Source organism: Aphelocoma coerulescens, chromosome 3 (genome assembly GCF_041296385.1).
Source record: "Aphelocoma coerulescens isolate FSJ_1873_10779 chromosome 3, UR_Acoe_1.0, whole genome shotgun sequence".
Lineage (NCBI taxonomy): Eukaryota > Metazoa > Chordata > Aves > Passeriformes > Corvidae > Aphelocoma > Aphelocoma coerulescens.
The window spans coordinates 115,800,068-115,821,512 of record NC_091016.1 but is presented as its reverse complement, the minus strand read 5'-3'; the positions used below and the strand labels follow the sequence as shown (position 1 = coordinate 115,821,512).

Genomic DNA, 21,445 nt, shown 5'->3' with positions numbered 1-21,445 from the left:
GTTACACAGTGTGGGTGACTCAGCCAGGGAGAGTGAGCCCTGGGAGGGGCTGGAAATAAATGTGTTTGGAGGAGGAAATTGAAGGAAGAAGAGTGTTTTCTGTAGGGGAGAAGAGTGGTATGTAGGACTGCATGGGGGAAATCCAGCATAAGCCTTGCACAAGCCTGACTGCTATGATCCCCACGACTGTCTTCTCATTCCTTAAGTAATTGAGGCTTCAGCTCAGCAAAGCATTAAAGCTCAGGCTTCATTTTATGTTGTCAGTAAGTGCTTTGCTGAACAGGGGCTTAAAGTATCAAGCTTCTTGCATGAGATTTATCCCACCTAATTTTAGACATTTGCAGTGCAGATATCTACACCAGAGCTAGTGACCCCAGGCTCTCCTCATTGTGAATGGGGACAAATAAGCATCTCTGGCGTGCTTTTCATTAGGCCTACTCTACCCTAGAACAAGAAATACCACTCAGTAGAAGTATTTGCAATCAGAGCTCAAAATAGCTAAATCAGATGTAAACATCTCCAATCCGTGTACCTACGTTCATGCACCTGAACCACAACAGCCCCTGATGACGAGTAGGAAAAAAACATACCAACTGGGAGAAATCAGGAAAATGCAAACTGAATTTTCACAGAGAACGGAAACTGAAAATTATTTTCTCCCTAAGAAAGCTACAGTTGGAATTGTTTTTAAGACAAATAGAGGAAGAACAGAATAGGCCATTGTTATTCCCTTGTTTAAGGAATTAATTTTTTCATACTTGCATTGTCTTGAGATCACTCCCCTGCCTCCATCAGTTACTGAGGGCTCCTGCTCACCCGCCTAACTTTTAGAAAGCTGTAGTTAGGTGAGGTTAATCTCCTCTTGTGTCAGACAGATAGTTTTGATGGAGGAATCTCAAATATTTGAGACATTTCTGCAAAGTTATTTTACTTAAAACTCATGTTTCTCTGAACATTGAAAACCACTGCTCCCCCTGCATAGGCAACCGGGATGTAAACTTCTGGGAATCACTGCAAACATGGGAACGCCTGGAATCCCTCTGGGAAATAACTGCAAAACCTTTAATCCTTGTTATCTCTGAGAGCACATATTTTTGTTTGCTTGATTAGCAGTGGGAGAGGATGAGTGATTGGTGTGTTGGGCAGTAAAGTCTTGTGCTGTTTCTCTGCTGCTGCCTCAGGCTGCCTCCGGGAAGATGCTGGTTCCTGGGCAAACACCCCTGAGCAGAAGAGCAGCAGCAGTGCTTGGTGTGAAGCAGTGGGAGGCAGGGAATGTGTGGCGAATACAAAAACAGCAGCAGCAACAACTGCAGATGCTGAAAGTACAACAGAGCAACAAATACTGTTAGACTTAGTGAGTTAGTGCTAAATGACAGAATCACAGAATCAATCACAGAATCACAGAATGGCTTGGGTTGGAGTTCCAATCCCCCTGGTGTGGTCAGGGCCACCTTCCACTAGACCAGGTTGCTCAAAGCTCCATCCAACATGGCCTTGAACACTTCCAGGGATGGGGCACCCACAGCTTTTTGGGGCAACCTGTGCCAGTGCCTCACCACCCCCGCAGTAAATAATTTCTATCTAATATCTAATTAGGAATAATATCTACTTAATGTGGTCTGACTCCTGTGGCAGGAGTTTGGGACACCCATTTAAGCACTGAATTGAGGCAGTAAGTTAGGAGTAAAATTGCTTGACATTTCCTTATATGAACAGTGGAGACAGGCAGCTCCAAAATATAATTTATCCTATCCCAAGGAAAAAATTTAAAATTTGTGGATTGAATTTCTCTCTGAATACAACAGCCTCTTTCTAACTGCAGGAAAGTCATGAGACACTTAACAGTGGTGGATAGTTCACTCCTTAAACACTGCTAATACAAACTACATGCTTCTTAGCACTGGAAAATTCTTTTCTCTGCACTTTGACATCTACTAAAAAGAGGGCCATGCTGAGATTGCTGCTTCCATGTGCTCTTGCTGGGCAGCTGATAACAGAGCTCTGGGATCTGTGAAGCCCACAAAGGGAAAATTCACATACAGGACCACAGAACATCTTTTTGACTTTGTCTATTTTGACATCTAGAACTTTCTGACTCTAACGTGAGAGCTTCTACCACAAGCCTGGGAGCTACATGGGGACCAGATCTGGTAAAGAATATATTTTACTTGGGGACAGATTCTGTCTGGGTGTTTTGTGGGACCCGAAGAAGAGGAAATGATTCACTGACAAAGGGGGGAACAGACGCCTTGACTCATAGTTTCCTGCTCTAACCACTAGACAATTCCTCTAGCAACTCCTTAGTGCATCAAAAGGATGGATTAGTTTCTTAATTCCTTAAACATCATGAAATGGTTTTCCTGTGTTATACATCCAGGCTTATCATATTGCCTGCTGGAGGAAGATCTCTAGGTTTTATTCTGTAAGTTTGTAGAAAAAGTGCCAAACTAAGTGTGTTTGCCTGTCCAAATGCTAATTGCTAATGGAACCAAAGTTCCAGGTCTACTGTACTGCTTTCCTCGTATGTGGAGGGCTGGGGACTATGGGGTTGATTTACCCATATCTCGCTTAGTTCATAAAATTCCAAACATAACAGAACACATTTTTTGTGCCTAATTTGGTACAATTCTGGACGATGGTTAAGAAACACAGAAGGATTATGTCCACATAAAAGCAAATTTAAGACATTACTGTTCAATTAAAACATTTTAGGGTTTCACTGTCTTTCTAGTAAATAGAATTTCTTTGTATCTATGGCCACTGTAAATTGTTTCTAGATCATACCAGGATGATCAAAAGAGTGATTTACGAGGCATGGATGCAAAAAACCTACAATTACACTTAGGCTGTCAGCTGTACTTGAGAGTCTTAAAATAAACTCCACTGCTATCAGATTGTCTTATATATGCAGTTTCTTTTATAAATTTTTCCTAAAGAGAAAATACAGTATTTTCAAAACCAGTATGCTTAGGCTGACAAATCCACAGGATCCCCTTGAAGGAACGCTCAGATTCACAGCCCAGGCAGTATTTCCCCTTGCAAGCTGATTTTAGTTTTAGGACTGTGCCATCTGCTGTTGGAATTGCAGATTTCCCTGGGTCTGCACGGCCTGCGGTAGTCGGCTCCGACAGCCTGGCCCACACATGGCTGTGCTTTGTCCCAGGTGAGGGACACGTTGTGGCATGACTGCCATCCCTGGCGGAGGCTTCGACCTTCCCAGGATCATTTATTTCACTATTTTGAAGGGCTCTGCTTTGGCATGGACATGTAAGGGCTTCCATTTTTCCCTCTTGCTCAGAAGTATCAAAGGTGGTATGACACACATGGGATGCAGAGTCATATTCTACAGTATTAAATTTTAGCAGAAAATTGAACGTCCTCTCTGCTCTTCGGTTCCATGAACAAAGAAGGTGCACAGACAACCAAGGAATGGGCAATTTCACCTTCCCAGCTTTATACTTTAGTTCCCATTGTTTATATGCTTGTGGGATCACAGAGCTATTAAAAACAAGACTGAACAATAGAGATATTATTCTGCTACTGAAACTGGATTACACTCCTAACCACAAGCATCTCCTATCTGCCAACATGAAAGCGATACCGCTTTGGGAAAACTGAAAATGACTGTGCATTGGGTACTCAGATTCCTCACAAGGGTAACCCACATCCTCTGCAGAAGCATTTCTGAGCTCAAAGGTCTGCCAGGAAAGACTGGCAGGGAAATATTCCCAAATGTATTTTCAATTTTAACATTTCAACAAGGGGCATCTTCCTGGCAGTCACTGCAGAACAGGCATGATGTGCTCCATGCCTGTCTATGGCAGCTCAGAGAATGAGGCAGTTGATATATGGATCAGCTCTCCAGGGGAACAATGCCATATTTTGAGAGACACAACAGACCTGGAACTTCTTCATCCCATTCCTGGTTCCTGTTATGACTACATCTGACTGCCTTACATTACCAAGATGCTTGTCTACTGACACTATTAGGAAAGGAAATGTCTTACATTTTAGACACAGAATTATGTGAGCAGTTAGTTAATAGGATTTTGTTACTGAGAGCTATAGGACCTGGCACCTATTAATGCAGGGGACGTACATGCCTAGGGATCAAACCAAGAATGACCAGCACACCATGCAAGTAGCTGTTTAAACCATCTGGTTAGAAACACTGAGACATAGACCTTAAACCCTCTTCTGCTTCAGGTTTTAGGCAGTTTTTAAGGCTTGTTTTTCTCTCAACAGCATGAAGAACTCCCAGATCAACAACATCATTAATACTCAGAGATGGCATGACACCAGCACTCCTCCAAGTACCTGTCCCCAAGGCTTTAGGTGTCCATCCTACCATCAACAACTCCTGCACCAACACGTCACCCCACTGGCCATGTTAGCACACCCCACTGGCCACACTAGCTGACCCTGCTGGCCACACTAGCCCATGGCTTGTGGAACTTGCCCCAGTGCTACTCACAGGCACAGGACATTTAGAAGTTAAAACAGAGGCTCACAAGGAGAGCAAGGGGTGGTGCCTTTTGTAGACCATGGGCTGGTGGACTTTGGGGAATGCTGATCTGAGAATATGAGAAGATAAAGGATGTGAAAGCAAAGCCATTTGTTCCTGAGCTGAAATAGCTTGGCCAGCATTACCCAGCAGAGTTGGGAAGTGAACATGGCCCCCAAAGGTCATGTAAACCATGGTTTGTTTTCTAGTTGAGAAATAAAATGGAAAATATCAGGAACACAAATAAAAAATCCCTTTTGCAGACTGAAAATGTGGCTAATATTGGTGTTCCTCCTCCGCTTCATTTAATCATCTTAGAATTTGTTTATAACAGCAAATTATTCATTTTCAGATAGAAACATGATGAAGTGTCAGCAGACACCTTTGACATAATGATAGCCAGCATTTCCTTCCAGGATCTGAGTTTTTCCCACAGGACATGCCATCCACACCAAGCCCTTTTTCCATGGGAGCTGCCTTCCCCCAGTACTGCCTGAGGCTAATTAGAGGAGAGCTGTAGAGAGGTCAAGTGATGCTGAAGATCTTTCCCAATTTTCCTGGCTTCAGGAGGTCTCAGAGCGGGCCTTGGACCAGAAGCAGGACTACAAATGAAACAGGAGGGCTGAAAGCAGGAGGCAAAAGTAGCTGTGAGTTTTTCACCAAGAGGGCTTTGATGGGAGCAAGATATGAAGGGAAGCAAGCTCCTCCTGGAGGGAGGCCTTGGGATCCAGCCATTGCTGGACAAACCTGCCAGATGGACCTGGGCATGGAGCCACCTGCTCCTGCCCCAGCTGCCCTGTCCTGCCTGTCCCGAGGCCAGCACAACTCTGCCCAGCAGCAGCACAACTCAGATAAAAAACCTGAGCCTTGGTATGACTGCCTACCTCTTCCAGCCTGGATTTCCTCCTGAGACACTTTGCTTCCCACATTCCCGAGGTAGATTTAAAAATAGGACTGCCTCTGATCCATGCTGGGTAAACATCCTATTCTCCTGGCTTGCATGTTTGAGTAGCATGTGTTGCATGGTATCTAAAGACCACAGTCAGCTGCAGGCAGCACAGTCTTTGGAGGCTGAGAAAAGACACATCTCATCTCTGGAGATGTCTCATACAGTAAATTTAAGCTCAATACCCTAAATTTAGAAAAATGTTACATGAAAGGAACCTGAAGTGTAGGGAACCACTAAGGGACTTGAATTTGGCTTAAACACACACTCCTACAAACACTCAGAGAATTGCAAGGTACTCCCTTCTGAAAAACAGCTACCAAATATGCAGCCTCCCCTTCTGAAATGCTGCAGTACTTGGGAAGAAATGTGGAAGAACAAGTAACCCTGTGCATGGGAGTCTCCAGTAGCACAGCTGCAACAATGTGTTGCTGTATGGTGTGGCTGGCAGGCTGGTGGGATGGCTCTGAGTGCTAAATTATGCCATGTTTTAAGAGATATAGCCCCAGAAATGAAATGTTATCAGTCTAAGTTACAATATAGTTGCCATGGCAATTATAAAATGGGAAGCCATCGGTGTAATTTATTTCATTGTCACATGCCTTATGGTGAAATCTTGGCACCCTGGGTTGTGGAAGGAGATGATAAATGTGGGGTTTATCCCAAGTGGCTGAGGGGGTTTTGTGCAGGCTGAGCAGAAGAGCAACAGCCCCAACAAATCCTGACTGTCTGGATCTTTGGGGCACAACTCAAGGACACAGTCTTGGCATCTAGACAAAATGACAGTTTGAAAAACCTTAGGACTTAGTTGCTAATAGAGATTTCTGCTAAAAAGCCAGATCCAGAATCTTCTTTGTGGTTACTCCAGTTCTTTGGCCTGGCTGCTCACAGGACAGAGCCCTTGTTAGAGCAAACCTACGTGCCCTCAAACCACAGGCAACTGCCAGCCATGGAGGAGACTCAGCCCTTTGCTGTGACACCTCCTTTGAAGGAACCAGGGTCACATTATACTTAATTGACATTAGTAAACTGGCTAGGAAGCAGAAAAAAACATGAGCAGCCAGCTCCACTGGTGCCCCTCATATGTTGATGAGGAAAAGAGAGCTAAACTCTCTTTTGAGAGAGCTTTTCTCTACTATGTGCCTAGGAACAAGTGAATAGGTTACAAAGGCTGAATGTTACCTCTCCATAAGACAATGCAGAAAAAGGATGTCAAGGGAATGTGCAAAATAAGAGACTCCAAAACCAGCATGAGACCTGTTGGAAAAGCCTTTTGATCAGAACTAGAGTTTTAATATCTTTTATTTATCAAAAGTGAGTTTAAGAGGAAATGTACTTATGACACTGAAGCACTTTCTCAGGAGGAACATGAGAAGGATATTGCTGTCAGAGCAAGTCACAGAAACCAAAGCTAGATAACATTAAATTAGCAACAAGATGTAGGTTTTTTCACATGGAGGATGACTAAACATGGGAAGAAACCATGGAGGATGTGGTGGATGTGGTACATTTTTCAGACTTCCACATCTCCAGATCAAAGTGGAAGATCCTCTTCAGATGTGAAGCTTATCTGAGCACATCTAGGGACAGCCATGCCTTTGATACCCAGATTGTGTGAGAGTGTGACACTGCTGAACACTGCAGTGTAAGCCACACTTTTACCCGTGCATGTGTATTCAGACATTTTTGACACTAAAGCCTCCCTGAGGGTAGTGATTGCTTCCCTCCAGTGTGTCAGCTGCATCCCTCTGAATGCTGTGTTTGATAGCAATAAACTGTGTGGCATCACTCATTTACTCCACGTTCCCTGTGTCGTGTGCCAGCTCAGAATAAAGCAATAAAGCAAGGAGAGACATCCCCTTTTCTGTAGACATCATGTTCCTGTAAAATTGCGCACGTGCTGCTGGTTGCTGATGAAGGGACCAAGGAAGTTTTTAAAGCATGAGCTTGAAGTGTTTGTCAAAAGAAACAGCAAATTACCAGCTGGTTTCCCAGACAGCTGGATGTGGGACACAGGCTGAAAAGCACTGGGAATAAATATGCATGGAAAGAAAATAATAAAGCCCTGTCTTTTGCTGCTAAACAATCCATTTATTACTTGTATAAAATATTTATAATAGTATGTTGTAGGTGGCACTCAGATTTTTTTTTTTTTTTTTTTTTTTTAGAGGGGAAGGCAATAAATTTTCCTGCCAGACTCTCAAATCACCACTGCTGAGGAGATGTGCAGAAAACCTACCAATCCTGCTGTGTATTCATGCAGCTCTGCACAGGATTCCACCGAGGGGAAGAGTGGGTGCTAAGGGTGCGAGTGGCCTGGGGCACTTAACAGCTTCTTTCTGAATTGTTTGACAGGGATGCAAACCTCTTCACCTCCAGGAAAGCCAGTCATGCATACTTTTATGTCTCCTTCTGCTTTGCTCTCAAGGCCTTTGATTTTATCTTTAAACCAGCAGTGTTTATGGTTCTCAAGATGATCGTGTTCTGCTAAACAAGTTCCTTTGTCCCACAGTGTGGCTGACAAATCTGCTAGTGAAACAATTTTACTATTCAGCAACTTCAGTTCTGCCTCCAACTTTTTCTCTGTTGCCTTTGAACTGCCACTACTGCATTGATGCCTGCTATGGCTCTGCCTGCCATGCATGTCATTGCTATAGCCCATTAAAAGCAGTTGCAGCCGTGCTTACCACTGGCTTCCTCTTCCTTTGAAGCCGTTTTCTTTGACTGGTCTTAATTAATGCATAAGCTGGGAAAGTGCCTTCTTTCCTCCTTTCAAGATGTTTTTGTTTCTTTGTTTTAGTTTCATGTCTTTGGCTGAATAGATGTTTCCAGTATGTTCTTTATGAAAATGAAAGGGAAATTGAAGCTTACACAACTTTTTTATTGGTGAAAGAAACCCAGGCCATGGTTTTTCTTTGACTGTGTTACCATTGCGTGCTTTTTCGACTTCATTTCTTCTCTCTATTCAGGAAAGCCAAGTAACATGATTAAAGTCCTCTTCCAACTCAAAGACTTTGACAGCAAACAAAGATGGATCACTTACCGACCGAATGAATCATGTACAGGAAACCGAGGCAAGTGTTAAACATATTTACTAGGGGAATCAGTTAAGAATGGTATGCCGAAGATCTGCAATTAATTAACAGCAGTTCCCTGTACTGAAACAAGAGATTGAAAAGCTATTAGATAATTAGTAAAATTCTGTAAAGCTGCATTCCTCAAAGCAGCCACAGATGCTGAAAGGAAATGCCGGACTGCCAGGCCAGATACCAACTTGTCAAGGAATTAATCATCTTATTTAATGGCTAGTACCTGGCCACGTGGGCAGCCGTGCAAAAGAGCTGAACAGTCTGAACAGACAGAGCACTCCTCTCTCATTACTGGTTATTGTCACGCTGCTGCCCAGTGTGCAGCTACCACCTTCCTCAGTTTCCTCATCGACAGGCTAAGCAGGCTCAGTACTTCATCAGCTTTAGGCATGCCCATGGAAAGTCACTGCTGCATCAGGGCTTCAGACAAGAGGCAAAATGGGAGATGCTTGTGAATTACACAAATATGTGCTGAATACCTGTCCTGCACATCAGCAGATGAATGTCAGGATTTGGTGAAAATGTCCCTTCAGGCCTGTAAGCAAGAAGGTTGTGAGATCATCTCAGCCTGCAAATGAGCTTCATTACAGCAGAGCAGGAGGGTCCCAGCCCACAGCAGGGCCCTGCAGCAGGAGCCTTTCTGGGGGACACGTTCTTGCTCAGGGTTTCATTACCCACGAATGCCTGAAACAGAGACCTGTGCTTTGATCTCAGCCATGTCCAAACATCCTCCTGCCCACGTCTGCACAGTGCTCCCCCGAAACCTTTCCCAGCTGTGGGCTCAGAAACACAGAGGCTGCTCCATGTCACTTGAACTGGTGCAAAGCCCCACTGTTTTCCATGCAGTTACCCCAAATCCCCAAGTCTCAGAGAGGGGAAAGCAAAGCCTTGTGATCCTATGCAAAGAGTCTGTTCTGAACAACCTGGTCAGCACCAATGGCTCCTCCAAGGGAAGGCACAGCTCATGCTCTGCCCTTACTCAGGGATTTCTGAGCAGCTGCTTAGGAACAAAACTCTCCTGCTTTCTTTCAGATACAGCTTTCTGAACTCCTAGTTAAGGGAGTCTGATTAAAGAGGTCTCCTCACTACCCCTCCAAAGGTGGTTTTGCTGGGGTAGTTTAAAAGCTTCCTCTCTGTATCTCTGATGTGTTTGAAAATCCTTAAGTCTACTGTTAATACATCAGGCCAGAACCTTATAATTTCTGTGAAATGTTATTAAAACAATAATTTTGTTTCATTTTTAGAAAATTTCATTTTTTAACAATTCAAGAGAAAATTGAAGTGAAAACTCTGCTTTAATTTCAGCTAGAAAACTCTGGTTTGCCTTTACCATGAAAACTGCCCAAACCAAGATTTTTGCCTTTTTTTTTTCTTTTCAGTGCCGTATGATTTCGTCAAAATCAAACAGCTTTCATGAACCATTTAAAAATTAATTACTGGATTTTTCTCCAGAAAATTTCCCAAAGCCTACCTTCATAATTTCAGCATCCTGAATGACAAACTCTGCACAGAAGCAGACAGATTTGAGCAGGACCCATCAGGCATTAGTGTCTGCACTATTTTGTCAGTGAAAATCCACCGCATTTTGATCTACAACAAATAGGTGGTTCCAGCTCCTAATTATTGGACTTTCTGTCCAGGTATGAATGGAGAACCACTCCCCATCGGACATTTGCAATTAGTTCATGTCACAAATAAATGGAAAAATACCTCCTCACTTTTGCAATAAAATTTCAGTCTTTCCATGTAACATGACATGATAATAATTTATGCTATTTTCATGGAGCAATACTATAAGAGATATGCTGCCAAATGAGCCTGTAATAATACTAAAAAAAGAGGTCTAATATGATGATGCTTATCTTTGAAAATAAATGCCATGAGAGGCCAGCCACAGTAATTGCCTCTATTGAAGAAAAAAAGAAATAGAAAGGAATGGTGCAAAGCAGTAATCTCATACTCAATTAAGCAATGCTGACTCCTGGAATGTCTTTCAGCTTATGTTTCCCCAGGAAAAGAAAAACAAACTAATTTAGATGAGCTGAAAGTAGTGAATTTATGTATGAGCTGAGGTATAGATTGTATGCATTTTAACAGCTCAGACCTGAAGAGATGTACCTTCATTTTACAAACAGGGAAATCAAGAAGGGTAAAAAATAAAAATCAAGATAAGGAAAAAAAAATAAAAGAGAAATATCTAAACTAACCACATAACTGCCATTTTTAACTATGGAGGAAGTCCCCCTGTCTCTGACACTTGAACATGATTACTCAGTTATCAGCTCAGGGCTTCAGATGGGTGCAGGACAGACATATTCTCACAAGACGTCAGTATCAGGCCTAGGAACAAAACCACTCAAATTCCTGAGGTTTTAGACCACAAGATTATTCAGCGCTGAATTTTAGAAGATAGGCAACATGAGATACAGACAGAAAATGATAACTTGTGGGATCCATGTTTAAGCAGAAGCCTCCTATCCCTGCAACAGTATTTGAAGTAGCACCATACCCCCACAGCTCTCTCCTACGTATAAAGCATTTCTCCCTCCCTCCCAAAACCTTTTTCTCCCCATAAGACCATTCAGCACATCATTTTATCCACAATCCTCTTGTATTTCATCTGAAAATTTCTAGAGTGCTATAAACACCTCATTGTGCTTTCAAAACCTAGACTTGTTTAGGAATAATTGTAATTAGGCCTAGGACATGGGAATAATAAATCTTTCATCCCTGAAGAGTTGGAAATCCAATGGAAGGATGGATAATGAACCTTCCCCAAAAGAAATCCATGTTTTCAGTGGGTTTGAGTTTGAGCTCCAGCACTTGGATCCACACTCAAGAGAGAGCAATCCCTGCTGGGTGTGAAATAAAGCCATGACAGATAAAAGCCATTCCCTTAACAGCCTTTTCTCTGTGCTGGCTTTACTACAAATATGACTTTTTATGCTGTTTTAGTTAAATAAGCTTTATTTACTATCTCTTTATTGTTTGGGTTTTTTTGTAGCAATGGCTCCTGGTAAGTCCCACTGTGTTTGTGCCAGGTGCGAGACACAACAATGCTGAGAGAACAAGGAGCACGCTCCTTCCCTTCACTGCTATTCAACGTTTATTTTATTGCTCAGAGGTTGTCCCTCTACTTTGACCAAGGCAAAACTCAGCATTCCACTTTAAAAAAACTCGGTGACTTCGAAAACAGACTTTCTGAGAGCATCATCTGCACTTATTCATCAGGTGGCTGGAGAAATTTTCCATCCTGCAGGGCAAAGAGGTCTGTGGTTCGAGGCGCTCTGCTCCGCGTTCTGCTGGCGGCGGTAAAACGCTGTTTCTCCGAGGATCAGCCCGAGATGAGAGCGCATCTCGCGCTGCGTTACATGGCAGCTCTTGTCATCATCACAGCGATGGTGCTCGATAACGACATGTTTGTAACGCTGCCTGGCAACAGAAGTACATCGCTAAAAACTACTCTGTCTAACTGGGGAATTTTGCAGAAAAGCATCACTTGTGAGCATCCCTGCATACCCCGATCCTCGGCCAAACATCTGCTCTCAAACCAACGCTGCTGCCCGCAGCTCCGCTGCTTCGAATCACATCGCCTTCACCTTTCATCGTGTACCACTCTCATCCTTCCACAGGAAGACCCATTCCATGTATTAACCCCTTCCTTCCCCCTCACCAGCGATCGGCCGCGCCCGGGGTCCCATTCCCGCCCCCCTCCCCCCCCGCACGGCGCACCCGCCCTTCGCCACGAGGCTCCCGTAAGCACCGACGTGTCCGCGCCCCCCGGGCCCCCCCGCATCCCCCGCCCCGGCCGGCCGGTCCCCCGCCCGCGCCGCTCCGCAGCCGCGCTGGTGCCGCTCCGGGCGGCGGCGGCGAGCGCGGCTCCGGCACCAACTTTGGGAGCGGAGCGAGCGGAGCGAGCGGAGCATCCCCGCCGGGGGCAGCGGCAGGGCCGGCGCGGCCATGCTGGGGCCGGCGGCGCGGCTGGCGCTGGGCGCGGGGGAGCTGCCGGGGCGGCTGCTGGCGCTGCTCTGGCCGGCGCTGGTGCTGGCGGCCGCCGCGGCCGCGCTGCTCGTCCTGCGGGGGCTGCGGGACCGAGGGGCCGCGCCGGGAGCCCCCCGCCGCCGCGCCGCCGGGGAGGCGCAGGAGGAGGAGGAGGAGGAGGAGGAAGAGGCGGAGGAGGAGGAGGGTGGCCCCGCGGGGGCCGGCGGCCGGGCGGCCGGGGCGCTGCCGGCGCGGCAGCCGGAGGAACAAAGGCGCACGGCGCAGGTAAGGTCAGTGCGGGGTTCGCGCCTGGCCCGCTCCCCGGGACGGGACGAGCATCCTTCCCTCTCTCCTCCCCGGCACCTTTTCGTCCTGCCTGTCGCGCGGAGAACAGCCCTGCAGACAGCCCGGTCTGCACCCTCTGAGTCCGGCCCCACCGGGCTGCTGCCATCCCAGCTCACCCTGTCTCATCCCATCTCACCCCGTCCCGCCCAGAGACGCACCGTCCCGAACCTCTCGGTGTGACTTAGGGGTGAGTGGGCTCAGCATTCCCCGCTGAACCCTGTGGTGCCATCAAGATGACAGTGCAAGGCAGCAGGTTGCCCGAGCACCTGGCTGGGGGTTGCTGGCACTGGCTTTGTCTGAGTCATTAACTCCATATGAGATTGATCCTCTTTGCAGGGAATTAAGAAAACTGCAGTTAATGTCCATCATATTAAGAAGGAATATACAAGAATAGTATCCATACTACGGTGTTAACACAATATGCTAATGGTGTATATTTACTCCTAATCAAAGCTCTGCTGTAATTGCATTAATACGTGTCTGTGAGCTTATGACCATGGCCACCCTGTTGAATATATGCTGTGAGTTTAATTTCATGCACAGTATTGAAGTTTCTGCATGACATTGTCATGACTCTGTTGCTTTGACATGCTGTAAGCTGTCTGTAGCAGAAAACCTCAGTGTAAATTACAGAAAACAGTTTCACTGAGGCACTGCAATATGGAAAGTAAAGCTCTCAGAATAACTTACCAAACATAAGTATGTACTTAAAATTAATACATCGAGCTTTTTTTAACATGTTGATCTGTTACTATTATCTCCTAGGTCTCATTTCTGAGAAAGGCAAACAAAATGAATTTGAAGGATTTTTCTAAAGTGTGCTATAAAATAAGTGGTTTTGTTCCTCAGGAACAAAAATGTGTCAGGCTTTCCATTGTAACACTAGTTTTCAAGGGTTTATTATTTTGTCCTGAAGTTTTAGCTTTTAGTTGTATTATAGTTCTCTTTTAATAAACTGTCCCATTTTAGGGCATTTTTCCTTTCATCGGTCAGAGCAGAACCTCGACCTGACAGTACCAGTACCCCAAATTAGTAAAGAACAATTAATCCAAAAGCAATCTGAACAGAGCTGCCTGTGTCAAGGGGTGAAGAGAGATTTCAGTAACAATTTTATTATAGCTTTATAATCGTCTATACTAGATAACTTGAGTTGGCTGCAGAATGAATGAAAATTTTCCAGAGCCACCAATAAGGGGAGACACCCACCTTATTGTTTAATCTGTTACTATTATCTCCTAGGTCTCATTTCTGAGAAAAACAAACAAAATGAATTTGCAAGGATTTTTTTATGTGTGCTATAAAATAAGTGATTTTATTCTTCATGAACAGAAATGTGTCAGAGACAATCCAGGTGCTGTGATGGTGGCAGGGTTATTAGTTCAAGCTGAAGACATTGATTTGAATAGATATCTTCTAGTCAGAGATGTACATCTCACAGGCCTGAGTAACAGAAACCAAACAAGAGGAAGGATAAACAGAAGGGATAAATTTTTTACAGTCATGTGCTGTTTCTGACATTAATCTCTTTTCCAATGCTGAGCTATTCCTACTCTTTAGGTACTGGGCTCTAGCAGTTGCATTTACACAGTAGCATCATCCTCTATATGAGACCCACTGATTATTGTGCAGAGTACAGAAAACATGGTCCTGAGGAGGTGGAGGATGAGAAGACGATGATCAAGAAAAATAACTTTAAAGATCCTAAAGATAGATAACCCAGAAAAAGCATCTTACATACCAAAATGAAAAATGGAGGCTTGTCCTCCCATGATGGTACCATGCCCTTTCCCTTCTCCATTTGTCTCTCTTTTTTCTTTTCCCCACCCTTTCTTCTCCACTGCTCCTTGTCATTTCCCATCATGCTGTCTCTGTCTTTGGAACATCATATCCTTGAGGCAAAAAACTTTATCTCCTTAAGTAAGTGTAAAACGCTGCACGCTGCTTTGGCACTTAGCTGATGTGAGGATGCCAGAACAGCGAAACACCTTTGATATGCTGAAATTTGCATATGAAAATCCCCACCAAAGCAGCAGAGGTGCTATTAATAACAAACTCTCCCATTCATAGACATGGCCAATGCCATAAGATGGAGTTTGCAGGTATAACAGGATGGGAGCCCCTCTCTGCTGCCTGCTGTGGTATGAAACCAAGACACAAATTGCCTCCAGTGCTCAGGTGTGTTGATACATCCTAGCAGCCAAACATCTGCATATCCTGGAGTGGTGAATAAGTCAAGATCTTAATTAAAAGAACCTAGGCGGTTAATTATTTTTTCAGTTTGGGAATGCGTGTTTGCCAGTGGTTCCCAGTTGTTGCCCCATGGGTGGGCTGTAAGGTCGCCTTCCCATGAAATCTGCTCTTACTTGCAGTTGTCTGATGTAGGACTGATCTTCTTCCCTTTGTGTGTTCCTAATCCCCATTGCAATAGGCAGCCAGAAACTGTCCAGGAGCTACTGTGCACTCTTAGACCCAGGCTGAGTGGCTTCCACAGCCCATGTGAGATAAGTCTGTTGAACAAACCTTCACAGAATCATAGAATGGTTTGGGTTGGAAGGGGACCTTGAAGATCATCCAGTTCCAACTCCCTTGCCATGGGCAGGGACACCTTCCACTAGAGCAGGTTGCTCAGAGCTCCATCCAGTCTGTCCTTGAATACGTCCAGGGATGGGCCACCCACCATTTCCCTGGGAAACCTGTTTCAGTGTCTCGCCACCCTCACAGTAAGCAATTTCTTCCTGATATCTAATATAAACCTCCTCTCTTTCAAATTGAACTCATTCCCCCTTGTCCTCTTACTACATGCTCTTGAAAATAATCTTGCCCTCTCTTTCCTGGAAGTTCCCTTCAGATACTGGAAGGCCTCAGTTGGATCACTGTCATGGTTTAGGAATGGGAGTCCCCAGATTAGTGCCCCCACCAAGACTCTCCAAAACCACATGCTGCTCTTTCCTGCTCCCCAGCTTTTCCCCTCCCACCTGCAGCAGGATGGAGTTGAGAATTGGAGGCACAAAAGGTAAAGATCACTAAATGGAATAAGATCAATTTACTGGAAACAGCAACAAGATAAGAGATAAGAGAACGAACAGGAACAGCAACAATACTAATGACAGAAGGTGCAATAAAAGAAATGGTTCATACAGAAACCCCTTGACAATAGACAATACCAGACTGGAAGGAACCCTTTCTCCCCAGAAGAGAGTCCCCTTCCCCTGGCACCCCTGGCAATGACTGTAAGGTGGGATAGAATGACCTCCAGGTCCTGGCCATGCTCCGTTTCAATTTCTGAAAAAATTAGCCCTGCCCTGTCCAGAACCAGGACAGTCACCCTGAAGTCTTCTCTTTTCCAGGCTGAACAATCCCAATTCTCTCAGCCTTTCTTCATAGCAGAGGTGCTCCATCCCTCTGATCATCTTGGTGACCCTCCTCTGGACTTGCTCAAACAGGTCCACGTCCTTGCTGTGCTGGGACCCCAGGGCTGGATGCAGCACTGCAGGTAGGGCAGGGCAGAGGGGCAGAATCCCCCCTCACCTGGTGCTTTGGATGCAGCCTAGGACACAACTGGATTTCTGGGCTGTGCGAGCACATGGCCAGGTCATGTCCAGCCTCTCACCCACCGCTCTGTTCAAATGGGTACATGGCCTCCACACAATCACACAAACACATTTGGAATGTGATCTCATATGCAACACACAAAACAAGTTACATTCTGGCTGTTGTCACACAGCCACGCACACCAAAAAAACCCTCTAGAAATTATGCTGAGTGTGTTTAGTCTTTTTCAGAATTGCCTTTTCCCTAATTTCTTTTGGGAAATTGCTAATGAAACTTGCTGGAAGCCAACTGATCTGAATAGGACAGCTGCTGAGTTTGGGGATTTGTGTTTATTCAAAGTTTTTGGGTTGTTCTGCAAATTGGTCAGTTGCAAAGAAGAGCATTTTTTACAAATGCAGTGACATCATCTTCCTTAGGCAGTTTCTAAAAATATGTACTATCTGATACATTCCAAAAGAAAGCTTTCTGTCTTTCAGAAGTGTCTTTATAAACTGGTGATACTTTTTTCATCTTGCAGGATTGCTTAACAGTACCAGAACAACAGATCCATCCCTTCGGCTCCAGAGCTTTGCAAATAGACCTTTTCTTTTACCCTTTCAGGTTACACACTATTCTTCATGAGAATGCAACAGAGTTGCACAATTATTTTAATACAGCTGTCTTGGATGAGAAATGATTTTGAAAGTATCTTGGAAGGTGTTGGAGTTTGGTAATTTACTCCTTAAAATTGAGCCTTTATCCCTTGTTGAGATGGTGCTCTAATTAATCAGAATAGAAGATCCCAGGAAACTCATTTTTTCATCCCTCCTCACAACAGAACTCACGCTGCAGAAACTCTTTCCCCAGATATGTTTTTATCCCCAGATGATGAGAGCAGCTGAACTGAGGCAGGTTCCTGTCAGCTCCTCATGTTTCTGGCTGCTGTGTGGCTTCTCATGTGTCCAGGGAAGGCTGGCCAGCAGGAGGATATATAATGTAGGCAGCATCATCTTAAGGCTGTTTCCCTACATTTTCTCTTGCAATTGCTTTTGGATATGAGTGGCTACATATGCAGTCCTGGCTCCCACTTCTTGTCATCAACCTGTGTTTGTGGTCAAGGGGTCAAGTTCCCTACAAGCAACTTCATCCCTGGGAATGTGTGCAGAGGAATGGGTTTTCTGTGCTGATGGCCCAAGTCCTTTTCCACAAGGTTCTTGGAGCATCCATTTGACGGGAGAACCACCCCTTTCTTTGCTATGGTAGGTGCCTTAAGGGAAAGGGAAATTTCACATATCCGTAGTGTGTAGTTCTCATATAATTCTGTTTATTCATTGCATGTGTTTCCCACATAGTTTTCCTTTCCAACAGACTCTTCTTTCCTACTGGGAACACATTTGTCTGAAGTAATTTTGCCAGGGAAAACTTTGCATTATGACATACCAATAATAGCTATTAATAATAAGATTATTAGTACTTACGGTATTGATCACAGACCAAGATTCTGCTCTCTTTTCCACCCCCTTTGCAGATATGTCTGCGTAGTGTTGTGAGCAGCCATGTCCCAAAGAAGTTCTTTTATGTTCTTCTGCCATGCATGGAGAGCCACTCAGTTTCCTATGCTAACAAACCCAATATGTATTTTTTTGGCTTTTCATTGTCACCTCAGCAGAAATTGCCATTGTGTTGTCCTTTCTCTAGCTGTTAGGACTGAATGAGTAATTTTCTTTGAATCTGGTACTTTCCTGTTTCTCTGGTGGCCTCTGCCTCTGCCTAAACCCCTTCCTTTTTCCTCTGACAAATGCAGGCTTGTCTTTTCCCATTCACCTGGTTCCCATTGGTTTAGGGAATAAGTCTCCCAGAGCGAAGTCCATCATCAGGACAGACCATGTGGCAAAGCCAGACTGGCCAGGATGTCTGCTTCCATTTACGGAACTCTGAATCAGAATTAATGAAACCCAGCACTGCTTTATTTCCCAACACGTTTGTCTCCCTGACTGCCCATGGACTGAGGATGGGGAAATGCGAGCTCCTGTCTGGCCACAGCAGCAGCACTTGGGTTTGCTCACCCTGTGGCCCAGCCCCTGCTTCTGTGCACAGGAGACAAGAACCCATCTGCAGAGAGCCAAGAGTGAACTGCGAGTGGTGCTGCAAGTATCTGACTCATAGCATGGAGTGTAGGGAGCAAGGACCGGGTCTTCCAGAGGATGCTGAGAGGGATGAAGACTTCCTGCTCATTTTTTAGCTTGTTGAAGATCTACTGAGAAAGCTGGAGTGCAGTGATACAGTTCAGTTATACAGTTATACAGTTATACAGTTATACAGTACAGTGCAGTGATAGAGTTGTTATAACAGAGCGTGTTTAAGGGAGGTTATTTATTGCTTGCTTAGAAAGTCCTTTTCTTTTTGTTCTTTTCTCTCACCCCCTCCCTTATTTTTTTAATTTAGTGCATGTTGGTGTTACTTTTGTCATACCAGTATTGCCTTTTGGCCTAAATCCACCATATTTATCTTGTGTTGTAACATAAAGGGAAAAAAAACCCATTTTTTTTCACTGGAAATGAGCACTAAGAAACAATTTAATTGAAGTATTTCTTAAATCTGGAAATGGTTTTGTGTTCACAGACCCCCTGCCAGAATGGGGTAGTTTTGCTTCCTTTCATTTCCAGTGTCCAACCCACTTAATTTGAGTTTTCTGAAAGTGGTGGCTGAAAACAATTTTCTGAATCTTTTTTCATGTTCTTAAATGAATTCCCTTATTTCCAGTGTGTGAAGCATATAATAGCTCCCTTTGGGTTTCATGGGCTGAGTTTATTTTGTCTTAGTATCCCTCTACTGGGCAAACCTTTCCATGCCTTCCTAAGGAAGGCAACTTTAAGCACCTTCCCCAAGAGGGAAAAAGGGCAGTTAGTGAACTTGAAGCTGATATATTCACGTAATTTTTAATTAATCCTCTAACCGGTTGGTGGCACTGAGATGTGAAAGCAGGCTGCCTGATCTGATAGACACAAAGGTGGTGGGTTTTATAAAAATGACTAGCCTGACAAAACTATTGAAATGCATAAAGGTAAGTCTCTAGGGGTACAGCTTTATGGCTTTGAATACAAGGTTTATATACTAATAATTAAACCCAGTCTTTTTAGCACTTGGAGATGTATCACTTTGCCTCCTTTCTTTGTGACTTTACGTAGAACTATATTAACAGCATAAAATAAATTAAGCACTAGCTCAAGAGAACCAGAAATTGCTAGTTTCAGAGCAATCATCAGAAATATAACCTTAAGTTACATAAAAAAGTGAAAAAAAGGCAGGGGGTGGGGGGGGAAATCCTGTTCCACTGGGTCATGAACCAAATGTCCATGAACTAAAAATAATCTTTCTATTGTTCCACAGAATGTGAGTAGAAATTAATATGCTAAGTCTGATTCCACTAAAAGTCCTGATTCTGTTTCTCTGCATGTATTTGATGTATTTGGAATTGCACTTAAGACTTAATATAGTCACTTAATGTGGTGGGTTCAGATGTGTTTCCCCTGTACAAAACTACATTTTTCATTAAGAAAAAAATTTCCCTGACAATATTAATTTCTCTTTAATGATTCCATTAGGTTAAACGAAATAAAATAATGAAAATTCCTTTTTCCTTTTCATAGTGGCCAAATGGCACGATAAAGAGGCATGACTAATCCCCTACCCTAAGGGCTTCAAAAGAGAAGAATAGGACAGGGTGGGGTTCCTCAGCCACACAGCCAGTTTACTGCCTGAAAAAGGGTTGGATAAGGGCAGGATTTAATACAAAAGGTCAGGCTAACATAATACATTTCCACTGAAAGGAAGTAGAACTCAGTAAAAATTCTTGGTGATGAAAGGAAGGGAGTTGATGCTATTACTGAAGAATGGCAAAGAAGCAAGAAATATTTCAGGTTCGAAAGAGCATCACCAGAGTGGTGGGCTTTTTGCTGAGCATCAGTCAGTGGTCAGGTTTGGTATTTTTTTGCACTCAGCTGATCGTTAGGAAGGATGCAGCAAGGTTAAGGAGTCCCAGGTGGGCACTTAGGGCTGAATAGCCACTCAGTCATCATGAAGACCCCTGGAACATAGTAAATGACTGTCAACAGTACCTAGTCAGTGATGGAGAGAGAGGGGGATGTTTGTCTAGCAGATTAAAATCATTTAAGTAGCAAATGTTGTGCTTGTCTGGTAAAAGTATGCAGCAGTCAGGTTGGCAAAGCGTTAAAACAAACGGCTGCAATTTTCCCAGCTCCTTGCTTGCTTGTCATTTATATGGAAAGAAGGTCCAGGAATGTGATTCTGCCCCACCTGAGACAAGTCTGTCAGACCCAATACAGTTTGCATCTTCCCTAGTCCTCTATTGCACTCAACATTTTCCCTCTGGAGCTCTCCTTGCCTGTGTGAGGGCTCTGTACAGCCTCGGGCTGTGCTTGCTTATGCCAGCCTGGGGAGGAAGGCAGTTTCATGTCCTTAATCCTGACGTCTCCTTGTCTCTGCCTGTAGTTAGTTCCCTCATGCTTGCAGAAGCATCTTGATATAAAGAGAGGCTAACAGGAGGTGGGATGTCTCTTACCCTCTTATCTGTGTGTCTGAAAGAAGGCGAAAAAGCATCCTCCTCTTTGCCTCCTAAGCTGGTGTTGCTATTTCTGTGCCCATGGTGGCAGTCTTGCTCAAAGTGCCTTCACTTGGGAGGTCCATTTGCAAAGCCTTCAGGAAACTGTGAAGATTTCATTATGAAAACTGGGAAATCACCAGGGTTTGATGATATTAGGAAGGAATATTCCACTCACATATTGTGTAGCTTCCCCCAGTCATCTCTTCTTGCATTCATCCAATAAAATTCAGTTTTCCTGAAGTTCTCTGTCATAGAATGGAAAGTCACTGCCCCAACATTCTGCATTGCATAGGAATTGTTGTCCACTGAGACAAGATCTGTTTGTATTTTCACATATTTAAATGGAGAGAAGCATATGCTGAGAAAGAAAGAAGTATGAGCTCAAGATTTTCCATATCTACGTGGTTCAAATTTTCACCAAAATG

The 21,445-nt window shown here is 44.2% G+C and overlaps 1 protein-coding gene across 1 annotated transcript in view; it reads left to right on the top strand.

The window, feature by feature from the left end:
• The first annotated feature begins 12,499 nt into the window (after window positions 1-12,499).
• Window positions 12,500-21,445, top strand: part of LOC138108680 (protein LYRIC-like) — a 31,783-nt gene continuing 22,837 nt past the window's right edge. The window contains exon 1 of the mRNA XM_069011653.1: window positions 12,500-12,805. Within this exon, the coding sequence (XP_068867754.1) occupies window positions 12,500-12,805 (306 nt within the window). The remainder of the gene's footprint in view (window positions 12,806-21,445) is intronic.